Genomic DNA, 13,623 nt, shown 5'->3' on the forward strand with positions numbered 1-13,623 from the left:
ATATGTGTGATTTGCAAGTACCATCAACCAGTCTTTCAATATTGTCATTAGTATTTGTTGGACACTGTGCTAAATACGTTTTCATTTAATTCTCAGTCACAATAACTATCTCCATTCTTATCTTACAGTTGGTGAGACAAAGCTCAAGGTCATAAGGGAACTGGTGGCATTGAGTTTGACCCCAAACAATCTGAAGGGTTAGAGTTAGGGTTAAGGTTAGGTAGCTTTGCTCTCAAATACCACTGCTTCCTTCACAAATGTTTAATAGAATGTGATGCTTTCAGCCTGGTCCGAAATTCACTTTGTAGTTGCAGCATCTAAGTGGTCCCTGTCTCTGCAAACTTCTCATTCAGAAATAGTGTCTACTGTGTGCCAGGAGCTAATGTAGCCTGTGGTTAGAAAAGATGCTGCTGATCCACCATTACTAGGGCTCAAACAGTTGGGTTGGGTTTGTGTTAGGACATCTACACTCTCTGAAGTCCCCTGGTCTGAGGGCTGCACGCATTCATAGTTACAGTCTTGGAGACACAGTCATGAGCCAAGGATCAGAGGGTTCCTGTCTTCATATGGGAAACGAACTGGCTTCCAGGTGTAGGGGCAGTTCCCTGAAGGTTTCTAGATCGCAGACCTTCGGGGCTGGAAGACTCCTTGATCTCACCTGCACTTTAGCCGATGCGGTTGTACCAGCCAAGCTGAGGAAGTCAGTATAAACAAACATACAGAGGAGGGGCCCCTATATGTGGACAGTGTATGGTTCATTTCACTCTTGCTTGGAAAACTCTCACCTTTTTTACCTTTTGTGATTTAAATTCCAACCTTTTTTTTTTTTTCTTTCTTTTTTTTTGTATATAGCTTTTGACCATTTCAGTCATTGGCCTCCTTTTCCTTCAAATGTGAGGGCCGTTTATAACCTGTTAACACCCACACTGCTGTGTTCTTCTGGCATTCTCTCGTTGTTACGTGTGGAAGGGTTTTGCTTCTGTGAGGCTCTGGCACCAGGCATGGTGAGTGCTGTGAGGGGTGAATTTGTTTTCATGAGGATGGTGCCTGTGCACCAGAGCTACTTGGTAAATACGGACTAAAGAAATGAAAGCAAGGAGAGATGCTGTTTTCTCCTCTGCCAAATTTCCCACTGAATCTAGCACAGGAACAGAGCACATGGTGGATGTTCTTTGGCACAACTGACCCTCCACAGATGAAAACTTCCTCTTCGGCCTCCCCTCCTCCTCCTTCCTCTTCTCCTTCTTTCTTGGCAGCCTGATGCCCGGTGCCCAGGGGCCATGGACTGCACGGCATGGCCTGGGAGGAGCTGTCCCACCCTGTTTACTTGCCATTGGGATTTTCTAGCTTATGCCCTTGTCGGGAGACATATATGTCATGGCGCACTCTAGAAAGGCAAGGGTGTGGCTTCCTGCCAGGCCCCTGTGGGGAAACAACCTTAAAATGGGCATCCATTACTGGAGGTTCCCCTTAGGATTCCAATGAGGGTCAGCAAACTAGCCCATGGTAGTTAGAAGAACATGGAGTCTTCCAGGTGGACTTCAAAGATGGTCTATTGATAATTCAGTGATTTGCCAAACTTTTCGTAAAAAAGCTTTGGACCCCTTCCTCAAATGAAAGCTTACCTAGAAGCCCGTACGTTGAATTTAGAGATTTTCTGACTGCAGCGAAATATGGTTCCCACTGCTTGTGTTCTTGACTCCTAGAGGGGCCTGGAGAAGCCCACAGAGCTTCTTGGAGCACACTTTGAGAATCTATGTTAGTGACTCTAGGGAACAATTTTCATTTATTTTGGTGACCCAGCATCTAAACTGACTTTCCATTCTGGGGGAACATAATAAAGATATAGGTACACTTATCAAAGATGTTTGATTCAACATGCTAACCTCATGTATCCAGGATTTCTAATTCTTTTCTTAGATGGCTTACTGAAATCTGTACTCAGTAATAGCTTATATAAAAATAAGATACCAGAAAAATTTCATACAATGTAAAGAATCAAAAAATGAGGTAGATAAGAAGATTGATAATAGATTTATCACATGTAACCTGCTCACGCATCCACTAACTGTATCCCCCAACAAGGACTAGAAGACGCTTCCTTTACCAAGGCACTGGGAAATACCACAAAGGGAAGAGCCAGCACCTTCGAAGAGAGCTGCTGTGGCTCTTATGCTTTATGCTGAGTGAGTGCTATAGCTGAAACGGGATCCTTGATTTCACTGGGGATACTAATATCCCCAGGGGAAGAGACCAAGGAGTGACACTTTAAAAACCTCCAGAGGCAAGTTGGCACATGTATTATTTAATGTTCTTAATTGCAACATAATCCATGCTGGCTGGCTTAAACAGAAAAGGGATTTTATAAAAGGATATTAGGTACCCATGCAGGATGCAGAGCCTGGGGCTGTGGGGAGGCTTTAGTGAGGCACCACTGCTCCTTGGCACTGGGAATTCTCAGGACTGGACACCGGATACTCTGCACTCTCACCGTAACAGAGCTGGCTATTTCCACTGTGTGCTTGCCAGATGTCGGGTCCACTGCACTTAGGCCCCTCTTCATTTTGCTCACTTCTGAATCCAATTTTCAGACAGATCTGTCTGATTAGTCAGAATCTAAGTCACATACCTGCAAACTAATGGCAAAAGAATTTGAGAACATGAGAACTTTTCGTTGGGCACATTACTGTCCTGCAATAAATTTTGTTTCTGCTAACAAGGCAAAGGTAGAGAGTGACAACTGGGTAAGCAGCTAACAGTGTCTAATACTGCATGGTTTCATACAGGCAGCAGGCTAGTATGGTAATCAGAATATCCTTGACTCATAACTAACTTTGGCTAATTGATTATAAAGTCTTTCACACTGAAATACATGGACAGTATTTTAAAAGCTTCTTGGTCCATATAATCAAAACAAACAAGTAGCAAACACCAGATTTAGAGAACAGAGCTCTCTTTTGAGTCACCAAGTATGGAGATTATTGTTCCTTGCTCCGTTCTTAAACTTGGGCCAGAGACTCAGAGCCCAGGCAAATTCGAGGAAGGACCCAGTAATTACATCACAAGTATATACTGCAGATCTTGCTCTTGGCTGTCTTCAGAGAGATCTAGAGACTTTTACCAAGGTAACAGTGACTTGGTGGGAAGGGAGACATCAGTACCTTTTTAGATCTTTCACTGGCTCTGAGCTAATTCCTGAGGATACAGTTTACCACTGTGATCCAAAGATCAATGGGGGATTTTATAGGACTTAGGTGATTAATGAAACTTCCGGCATCATAGCTGACATCAAGTGGACCCTCAAGTCATTTGATATTCTTTTCTCAGTTCCTGACTGTATAGTTGAAATAGATTTATCTAGTATGAGGCAGAATTAATATATTGTTCACTTAATAGTTTCCTTTTTAGAAAGTTCTAAATAGAAGACTTAAAGTAGTAAATCAAAAGCAATACTCTAACCCTGGGGGAAATTGTTAAATTTGTCAGACTCAAAATGTACAGTTGTGTTATGCCTATGACAACCTCATTTAAATCATTTATCTGATGCAGACAGTGGCTATATCTTGGTGAATGGCCGTAGATCATTATAAAAGTGATGAAGTGGCTTCCAACTATAGCACGTCCAGATATGGATGCCTTACTAGAGCACATAACCCAGTCCTTGACACTTAACTCTGCAGCTACTTATAGGTTGGTGCTTTTTAAAAATTCAGTTCCAATACATGATTTGCTTTCACCTGGCAAGGATTGTAGTATACTTTATTGCTCCAGCACTCCATCTCTATGTCACAATTTAGTCTGCAGAGCTATTTAATCATCTCTTCATCTTACAAGACATCAGGTTGATTCAGTATATTGACAATATCATGCTGATAGGTTGTGAAAAGCAGGAGATGCATGTATTATAAAATACCTAGGTAAGATACATGAATATAAGGGCCTAGGGGTTGAATTCCATGAAAATATGGGCAATATAGACATATTTTAAGGTAAAATTTTATATCATTTAAATCAGCATGTTGTTGCTATTTTATATTTTTCATTTATAACCACTTTATGTATGCATTTAAATATATGTGGACATTTTCAGTTTTCACTCTTAGTTAAAATGTCATAGTCTGCTTAGCTTTGCTGTCCCATTATATATATATATATTTTTTTTTTTTTAGATTTTTGAAACTTTTTATTTATATTTTGGTCTTACAAATGATCATTTTTAAATTGACTTTTCCATAAGAATGTAAAGCATAAAAATCTGCTAAATATCAGGTCTACACAAATCCTCAGGAAGGTTTTCTGTGTAGTCTTCATTAATGCAAATCTTTGTGTGAATATTTCACTCTTACTGTAGATCTTGAATCTGTTTTACAATAATGCAGCCATAAAGTTTTTATGCAGTGCATTCATTATAAACTATACATTTCTATTAAAAGGAAGGCTGGGTGATACAAAAATATGAGAGGATCTGGGGAACAGGCAATCTGTTGAGGCTCAGTATGTCTTACTTGCTTTCAAGATTTTTGTTGTTACTCTCAGAGAGCACACAGCACACGAAGCACAACAATCATCTCATTAACCTCCCTAATTTAGAAATCTGCTGTTCATGAAACTGACCAATTATCACAAACTATCACCTGCACAATTAACCACAAGTCTACTACCAGGCATTCTGTTACTAGTGGTATCAACAAAGGAAGGATGGAAACTTATAAAAAAGGGTTTTGTTAACTTCTTACCTATCATGGGCTGTGCTGCCGCTTGAACTTTTAATTAGATGTTTAATGCCTCACAGTAAAAGACTGATCAATGCAAGAAAGCAAAACTAAATTATTTTCTAGGTGCTATAGTATTTCACTGGACAAGGTAACAGAAGGATAGGACAAAATTTAAGATTTATATGCGTTCCAACTTCTCACGCAGGAATTCTTCTACACTGTCTGTGTTCCATTTGAGGATGCTTAGTTCTTCAGCAATGTTCCCACTGTCGTCCAAAAGCTTTAGCACAGGGTCTGAACCGCGAACATACTTGATTTGCAGTCCTTTGAATAGTTTGGGTTTATCACTCCTGACGAAAGCTTGGACTTGAGGGAACCTCCCCAATTTTCATCCACAGACTTCAAGAATCGCTCCTGCATACAGCTTTTTAGTTTCAAATTGTGCTTCTTCCTGACAGCACCCTCTACAGTCAGGATCCAGCTGCAGAAGATTGAACTGTCCAAGCAAATCACAGGAGCTGCAGAGCAAGTTGCTGGAGAAACCTAACTCTCTGCAAGACTCTGAGGAAAACTCTGCTCCCAATGCAGAGACCGTTTGAAGCACTGTCGCCAGCAGCAGTCGCAGCCCAAACGCCGGGCCAAGCCATCCATCAGACCGACCCGCCATCTCTGCCCTGCTGTCCCATTATAGATTAGGTTGTTATATTTTTTTCTTTCTATTTTAAGTACTATTTCTGTAAATGTCTTCATATATATATGTATATACACACACACATATATTTATATATATTTGGGTTTTTCCTTAGAATATATCCCCTAAAGTGAAATTACTATGTTGAAGAGTGTTAGCCTTTGCTAGATATTGTCCTATTGCTCTCTAAACAAATTGAACCAACTGAAAATGCTACTAAGAGTAATTATTGTGGTCTACTCAATTATTGTTTTGTTTATGTTTTTTAATATCATGCAATAATATATGCATTTCTGTTACTGTTAGGAATCTTGTGCATCACACAATGTGATTCTTTGTCATTCTATAGTTTGTTCATATTATTCTGGTTTCCTTGGCAATTTTGTAGCCTGTTAGTTATAGAAGCTGTGCATCACCCATAAATTTATCCATCTGTTCATCATTTATTAAGTGTTTATTATATTCCAGTCTAGGCACTGTGATAGGTTCCAGGATTCTGGAGGATAAAATGCAGTTGTAAAAGGAGGGAAAGATGAATGATCAACTTTGAGAAAGCAGTACATGTAAAAAAGGCACGGAGAAGTGAGAGTATTATGTGACTTCCAGGAAGAGAATGAGCAGGGACATGCTGGGAGAATGCTGTAAAGCTGGGTGAATTCTGATAGGATGATTTTGGCTCCAAATAATAGATAACTGATTGAGATAGTGAGACAAATTTATTATCTCATTAAGCAAGAAGTTCTGAAGTAGAATGCCCCAGAACTGGCTAAGTCTATGGCTGGACAATGTCATTAAGAACCCAGGTTCTTTCCACTCTTCTGCTTTGCCACCCTAGCGGGCTTCTTTCATGGTTACCAGATGGCAGGGTCACTACTGAGACATCTTTTGCAGATAAAATGATGTGGGGTAGAAAAAAAGGGACTATCTCTTCCTTGTGTCTCTTTTTAAAAACAAGGAAAATTTGCTCAAAAACTCCACAGAGGACTTCCCCCTCCTTGGCACATTCTGGGTCATATGTTCATCCACAAACCAAGTTCAAGCAAGCAGAGTGGCATTGTCCTGATGGATTTAGATTTTTTAAGACATTAATTAAGCGCTTCCGTGGTGGCTCAGTGGTAAAGGATCTGCCTGCCGGTGCAGGAGACAAGGGTTCAATTCCTGGGTCGGGAAGATCCCCTGGAGAAGGAATGGCATTCCACTCCAGTATTTTTCCCTGGAAAATCCCATGGACAGAGGAGCCTGGTGGGCTACAGCCGGGCTACGGTCCATGGGGTTGCAAAAGAGTCAGACCCAATTTAGCAACTACACAGCAACAAGGGCAAGATGAATTAAGAATAGGATCACCTTCCTTGAATGTTGTCACTGATCAAAATCAGAGAGTATTTAGCAAAAAAGAATGGGGAAAAGCGTTTTGGATAGATAGCCAGTTGTATTTGTATATTAGGGAACACATTGGCTCGCCCATAAGGGTGGTTGATTCACTGATTGTCACTTCTGAATTATTTCCTACAGAGATTCTGTCCTTAATCAGTTTTGAACCATGGAGAGTTCAAGTGGCAATGGGAGAGTTATAGGAGTGCCCTCTTTCCCTGCCCCCATCGTATTCCCCAGTAAAACAGTGGGTGAAAAGAGATTGATGGTTATTAAGTAATTATTTACTGTATGTCTGTGCTGTGTTGACACAGTACTAGGGGTCATGCATACAGAACAGAGTAAGTGTAACACCCAGTCCTGCTCCCAAGGAGTTCATCCTGAGGGTTGGGGTGAGGAGACAGATAAAGGGAGTAAATAGGTTCATATGCTGATAATATGAGGTTGATATGACATCATTGATAATACAGTGATGACAACTGTCATTTATTGAATATCTGCTATGTTCTACCTAAGAACTTTGCCTAGTTTTCTCATTTAATCTTTACAGCTACCCTCGTTTATTTTCCCCACCGAGAAAAATCAGCCTTAGGACTAGGTGCCTTGTTCAAGTCCTCCCAGCTGGTAAAGGTGAGAACCAGATCTCAAACTGAGGCCTGCTGACTTGGAGCTCATGTTTTTAACCACGCCGCTGAGCCATCTCCGGGTCATTAGCCCCAACACCAGGTGCCGCATAGTCCCAGAGGAAGGCTATGCTCAGGGTGTCTGGGGTAGGGCTGTGAGCATTTTGTAAATGAAGTGGAAATGGAAGGCCAGAGCAGAAGCCAGACGAACAAGACTGGGAAGGTCTTGGAGCCAGCAGGAAGAACATGTACAAAGACTTGGAGACATGGAAGAACTGGGAGGTGGGCTATGTTAAGAGTTGGGACTGGAGAAGGCAGGTGCACCAGACACAGACAGGCTTGTATCCTGTGCTTAGAGGTTTGGATTTGTCTCATGGGCAATGGATATGTTCTGAAGTTTTGGAAGCGGAGTTGGGTTCTAGAAAGACCAACTAGTAGCACTGTGGAAAGTGGATTTGGAGGGGACATGATTCCAGGGAGAGCAGCTAGGAGTGTTTATGATCCAGGTGAGAGAAAGTTAGGGAGGACAGTGAAATAACTGATAAGACATTTAAGAGATAGAATCAGGAGGATTTAGTGATTGATTAGATTTGGAGGTAAAGGGAAAAGAAGATTAAAGGATGACTCCCATATACCTGATTTGGGCAACATAGTAATTCTGTATATTCAGGAATCCCTGTATTGTGGGTGACAGACACTCAATTCCAACTAGCTTAAGCAAAAAGAAATGTAGAACACCTATAGCTGGGTAGAAACTGACACAGCTCCTAGGGTTGAAGGAAGAGATGTAGGCATGAACCAAGGGCTCAGTACCTCTCGGATATTGCCTGGGTCTCATCTTTTCCTGGCTCTCTCCAGCTATTTCCACATGCCAGCAAAGATGACCCACTCCAGTTTGCCCACCCCAGTGGAGACAGCTTCTCTCACCACAGGGCTGCTTTGGGACCAGTCCCTGTGTCCAGGGAAATGGGGTTTTGTGGTGGTCAGGCCAGGACCATCTGCTCAGTCATATGCACAGAAGAATGGAGATGGTGCCGAATGTATTGGGCAGCCCAAGATAACACAGCGTGGTTCCCTTTAGACGCTGTTGACCAAGAGAGAAGACAGTGGAGGAATGGTGTTAAATGGCTCTCAGCCCTCTTCCGATTTGGATGTGTGGGATTCACAGCATCAAACCACTTAGCCGACTCCAAGTGCCATAATAATTTATTGAAATCAACACGCTGGTGAGACAAGGAGCCTGACAGACAGCAGATGGCTCCCACATAGAAAGGCTAATCAATTCTGACAAACAACAGCCATCGTAAAAGAGGGGAACGTACACAGCATGCACACACAGGTCTGAATGGTGCAGAGACAAAGGCTCCTGCTTGGCCTAGGCAGGACAGGGAAATAGCATCGTGGGAAAGCCTAGGCATTCCAGATGCTCATCACCGACCTTACCTCCCACGGGTCACCCGCAGAGATCTCTGCTCCATTCACACCTGACTCTCCAGACTCCCTCAGACACGCCTTAGGCTTTCCCACCTCTGTGCCTTTTCTCCTCCCTCCCTCTGCCTGGGAGACCCTGCCCCTTCCCCTCTTTCTATCTGTCAAGAACTGATCTGGTCCTCCATGTCCAGCACAAGTCCTCTCTCCTTCTGAAGACTTGTATTGTTAGCGCTTCAGGGATGTGTTTGTGACTAGTTGTCTTCACGAGGCTCACCAGACTGCAAGCTTCCTGAGAATAAGGGACTTGCCTTCCTCATTTCTGCATACCCAGAAGCAGGTAGCAAAGACTGTGAACTAAATTTTTAATGAAGGATCATTAGTTTGCTTTCAGTCTTGGGGTGGAGTGAATAATATTTCTTGAGAGATAGAAAAAGTATTTGCAACATAACGGTAAAAGATGAATGATGTTAATATATTAAAATCAGCCTCTAAAAATCAATAATGCAGGACAAGAAACCCAACAGGGAAGTCAGCAATGAAAATTAACAGCAAATTCACTGAACAGCCCATACTTATGAAAAAGGTCAACTTTACTAGTTATCGAGGAGATACAAATTAGGACAATGTGATTCTAATTTTTGCTTATCAAACTGGGAATATTTAAAAATGAATTCTTCAGTGTTGGTAGGAACGTGGTGAAACAGCTAGTCATTTGATATAGCAGGGACTGCACGTGGATACAGCCTTCTTGGAGAGGAAGCTGGCAATTTTTTAAAAGAGGCTGAAAAATGTCCATACTTTAAAAGTCTGTAATTCTGCTTCTAGAGTTTTATTCTAAGAATGTATACAGAGCTGAGCACATAGATTAGGTATAAGGATGCTTATGTTAGTATGATGGTGAATGACTCGTCTGATCCTCTCTTATTCAGTGTCTAGAAGAAAGAAAAATAGAAAGAGAAATGGAATTTATACAGTTCCTTCCCTTTTACTTGATTTGACAATCTCCAAAAAACTCCTTTAAAAATCCTGAAAAAAAAATCTGACTTGACTTTCTCTTTTTTGACTTCTCTTAAAAAAAAAAAAATCCTTAAAATTGGTTTGATGCCTGCTGGAATAAAGTGACTAGCTTCCTTTCCTTTGGTTTGGAATATTCTACTCTCCCTGGAGGACCTACCCTCAGGGTTGAAGCTACGACAACGACCATACTAGTTTCCCATATAATACTGTGGCTTCCAACATGTTCCTGCTCACCTATCAGGTCCTGGGAGTTTTAGGGGGATATGACATTCTGTTTTAGAGACTCAGTTAGTGGGGGTATAGACAGGAAGAAGGAGCATCATTTTATTATTGCTTAGGCTACTTAAGCACTGTCAACTCATTCAAATACCTATCTGCCCATCCACCTACCCATCTATCCATTCATCCATCCATCCATCCATCCATCTATCCATCTGTCCATCTATCTATCCATCTACCCATCCATCTATCCATTCATCCACCCACTTATCCATTCATCCAGCCATCTATCCATTGATCCATCCATCTAAGCATCCATCTCTCCCTGCACTCCCATCATTGATGGAGCACATGCCGTGTGCCAGAAACTGTCATGGGTTGGGTGCTGGATTTACAGAGGTAATGGGCATGGTCCCTACCAACAGCTTACTCACAGCACAGGAGCATGGTGGATTATAGAGTTCGTTGTTTCTTCTGGCAGCACACATGAAGCTCTCTGGAGCACAGAGGCGGGGGATCTAATTCAGACGGTGAATCACTGGTGAATCCCAGAGGGAGAACCTGAGCAAGGCTTTCAAAGTTGTCTGTGAGTTTACCCTGTAAGAGAGCAAGGAGAGGGGAGCATTTCAGAGAGAACCAACAACATGTGTCAAAGTCTGAAATTGAGAAGGAGCATGACTGTGGCCTTTGGCAGTTAAAGGAGGGGGTAGAGATGAAGGGCAAGGAGGCATGAGGGCATCATTGTCTCTTTGGAACTGCCTGGGAGCTTAACCTTTATCTGGGAGGCAAAGAGGGGGACACTGGAAGGTTTAAGAGAGAAGTTTTAAATATGTTGAGAAGTCAGGCTGGTAGCAGGAAAAGGATGGATGGAAGCGGCTAGAGTCCAGTCAGGACACGATTGCAGAGACCCAGACAGTCATGGGATGTTACAAAGGCCGAGTTGACAGGACTGAGGGACAGAGCACGTGAGGTGAGGGAAGGTAACGAAGGGTGCTGCAGGAGTGAGGGGTCAGGGGACATCAGCAGAAACTCCTAGGTTTCTGGTGTGAGCTTGCTGCTACTGCTGCTAAGTCGCTTCAGTCATGTTCGACTCTGTGCGACCCCATAGATGGCAGCCCACCAGGCACCCCCATCCCCAGGATTCTCCAGGCAAGAACACTGGAGTGGGTTGCCATTGCCTTCTCCAATGCATGAACGTGAAAAGTGAAAGTGAAGTTGCTCAGTCGTGTCTGACTCTTAGTGACCCCATGGACTGCAGCCCACCAGGCTCCTCCGTCCATGGGATTTTCCAGGCAAGAGTACTGGAGTGGAGTGTCATTGCCTTCTCCGGGTGTGAGCTTACTGGTCTAGATTTAGATGTTGTCAGGAGGAGAGAAGATGATTTCTCCCTTGTTCCATTTCCTGTGGAAGCATGCTCCATGTTCAACCCTCCCTGCTTTCCCTTCCTCTTCTAGTCTGTCTCCTGGAGTGCTTTGGTTGTAGCTGTTGTAGATGGCTCAGACATGACCCTGTTCCCCGTGGCCAGCATTCACACTATTTCCTGGACCACAAATGGCTCTTCTGATAGCAAGTTCGATAGCCTGGTCTCAGGGATGGGCAACTGAGGACCCCTGTCCCTGCTGAGAAAGTTCCTGAATGGAGTCTATGCTTCGTTTCATGAAACGTGGTTGAGGGAGAGTCCCCTTTGTACTCAGCATAGGGCAGGGCACTATGCAAAGCAATCTAGTACATACTGATTGCACTTTTTTTTTTTCTACTTTTAAGGCCCAGTTTAAGTGACAGTTAGTTGTCTTACAAAATCTTTCCTATGTCCTTACTCCCACCCTGGGTTCCCATGGGTAAACCTCTATTACATTCCATTCACATTGAATTATCAGCATTTGTTCAAGCATTGGTCAAGCATCTGTCCTTTTGGATATGCTGGACTTTCTTGGGGTCAAGGGCCACATATATTCCCCTTTTCTTCCCTCCAGCATATGCCCATCTTTGCTCTTCCTTATCCCCTAGCACTTTAAATAGTGTTTCATACACTTAGTACCCATCACTGGGACTTCTAACTTCTTTAGTTGGGTTATGCTGTTGTTTATTTTTTAACCATTATCAGTCAGTTGCTGAGGTTGTTGGGGTTCAGACACAAAAATTTTTAACTTATTACTGTGGACTGAAGCTCTTGACACTGCCTGGTAACCTGATTTCCTCTGATTGGTCTGGTGTGCTCGGGGGAAGGCATTTGGCCTGGAAATGTGATGCTTTGAAGATGCCATAGGAAGCAAAACACTCTGCTTTCACTTGGGAATGGGACTTGTGCCTTTAAGACCTGTCTTGGGAAATCAGCCCAAGCAACATAATTGCAATGAAATTACCCCAGATCACACCCACACATTCATTATGAGAGTCCTTATTGACACCTTGACAATTTGTTTCAGAAGACGTTATTGCATATTCCTCCCCCCGGAATAGATGCAGCCGCGTATAGACGTACGAGCCCACGCATAATGTATATGCATATCAGCGTGTTTTTATTATATAATTATATGAGGCTATCAATCAGTTTTCATTTGGAACTCTGCCTTTATAGTTCAGGAAGTTATTTAAAATCGAGAGGTGGAGGAGAGAGAGCCTAAAAGAACTAAAGAGGAGGCGCAAGATTGGGTAAACCAATGAGTGTGTCTTTGCTATTTGAGAGCTGAACTTCCCCCATCCCCCAACCCATTCCTCCCCCCTGCCCTCTACCATGTCCTTCTACTGGTGGGGACTCAGTCTTGGGCAGCACCCACAGCAGAACAGTATCAATGGAATAGCTCCAAGGAGAACCACCTCAAGGTCATAAGGTGCCATCTCTGGCCCTTGTAGAATTTTCTGTTGGGTCTGGGGAAGGCTTATAGTTACAATGATCTGCTTATAGTAGTAAAGGGACAGCTGACTGCTAGATGTCCATGAAGGTCTAAGAAGGTCCTTGAGGATCAAGCAAGATACCTTAGAGCAGGACTTTCCAAGATGTTAAAGTCAGGATACACATGAAGATGAGAATCTTTGTATGGCACGTTGTAGTAAATTGCAGGGGATCTGGGATTCTATGTAAGATTTAGAAGAAAAAGTCATTCCATTTTCTCTATATTATGCAAAATGAAAAAGAAAATATGGTATACTGGGAAATATTATACAATATGTATGGCCTCAGAATAAAACATTTTCCTCGTTTTAATGAGAAACTTGAGTTTGCTTCCTTCCATGATTGTAACTGTTTCATATCAGGGTTTGTGTTTGAAATGGCTACATACCATGCCTGATCTTTTAATGATGATCTCTACAAATTGTTGGTGGTCACTCTTGATAAGAAACTGTGTTTGCACAAGTGGGTGATAAAAAATTTAAAGCCATTTTTTATAATCATTAAAGATTCATAATGGTTGAAATTATGTTTAAAGAATTCAACAGCCTTCCTTTTCTTTCACTGACAGATGTAGTGTTGAAAGTTTTTGTGATGATGCAGGTGGGTTTCAAGTCCAATTGAACTTACTCACATCCAGGATTCAGAAGAATGACGGCATTCTCA

The 13,623-nt window shown here is 42.4% G+C and overlaps 1 protein-coding gene across 1 annotated transcript; it reads right to left on the reverse strand.

The window, feature by feature from the left end:
- Positions 1-4,531: 4,531 nt before the first annotated feature.
- LOC128067476 (selenoprotein F-like) lies at positions 4,532-5,382 on the reverse strand. Its single transcript, XM_052660512.1, has one exon. It carries the CDS (start codon positions 5,380-5,382, stop codon positions 4,894-4,896), a length of 489 nt encoding a protein of 162 aa, XP_052516472.1. The 3' UTR covers positions 4,532-4,893.
- Between the last annotated feature and the right edge of the window lie 8,241 nt (positions 5,383-13,623).

The sequence above is a fragment of the Budorcas taxicolor genome, chromosome 22 (genome assembly GCF_023091745.1).
Source record: "Budorcas taxicolor isolate Tak-1 chromosome 22, Takin1.1, whole genome shotgun sequence".
Lineage (NCBI taxonomy): Eukaryota > Metazoa > Chordata > Mammalia > Artiodactyla > Bovidae > Budorcas > Budorcas taxicolor.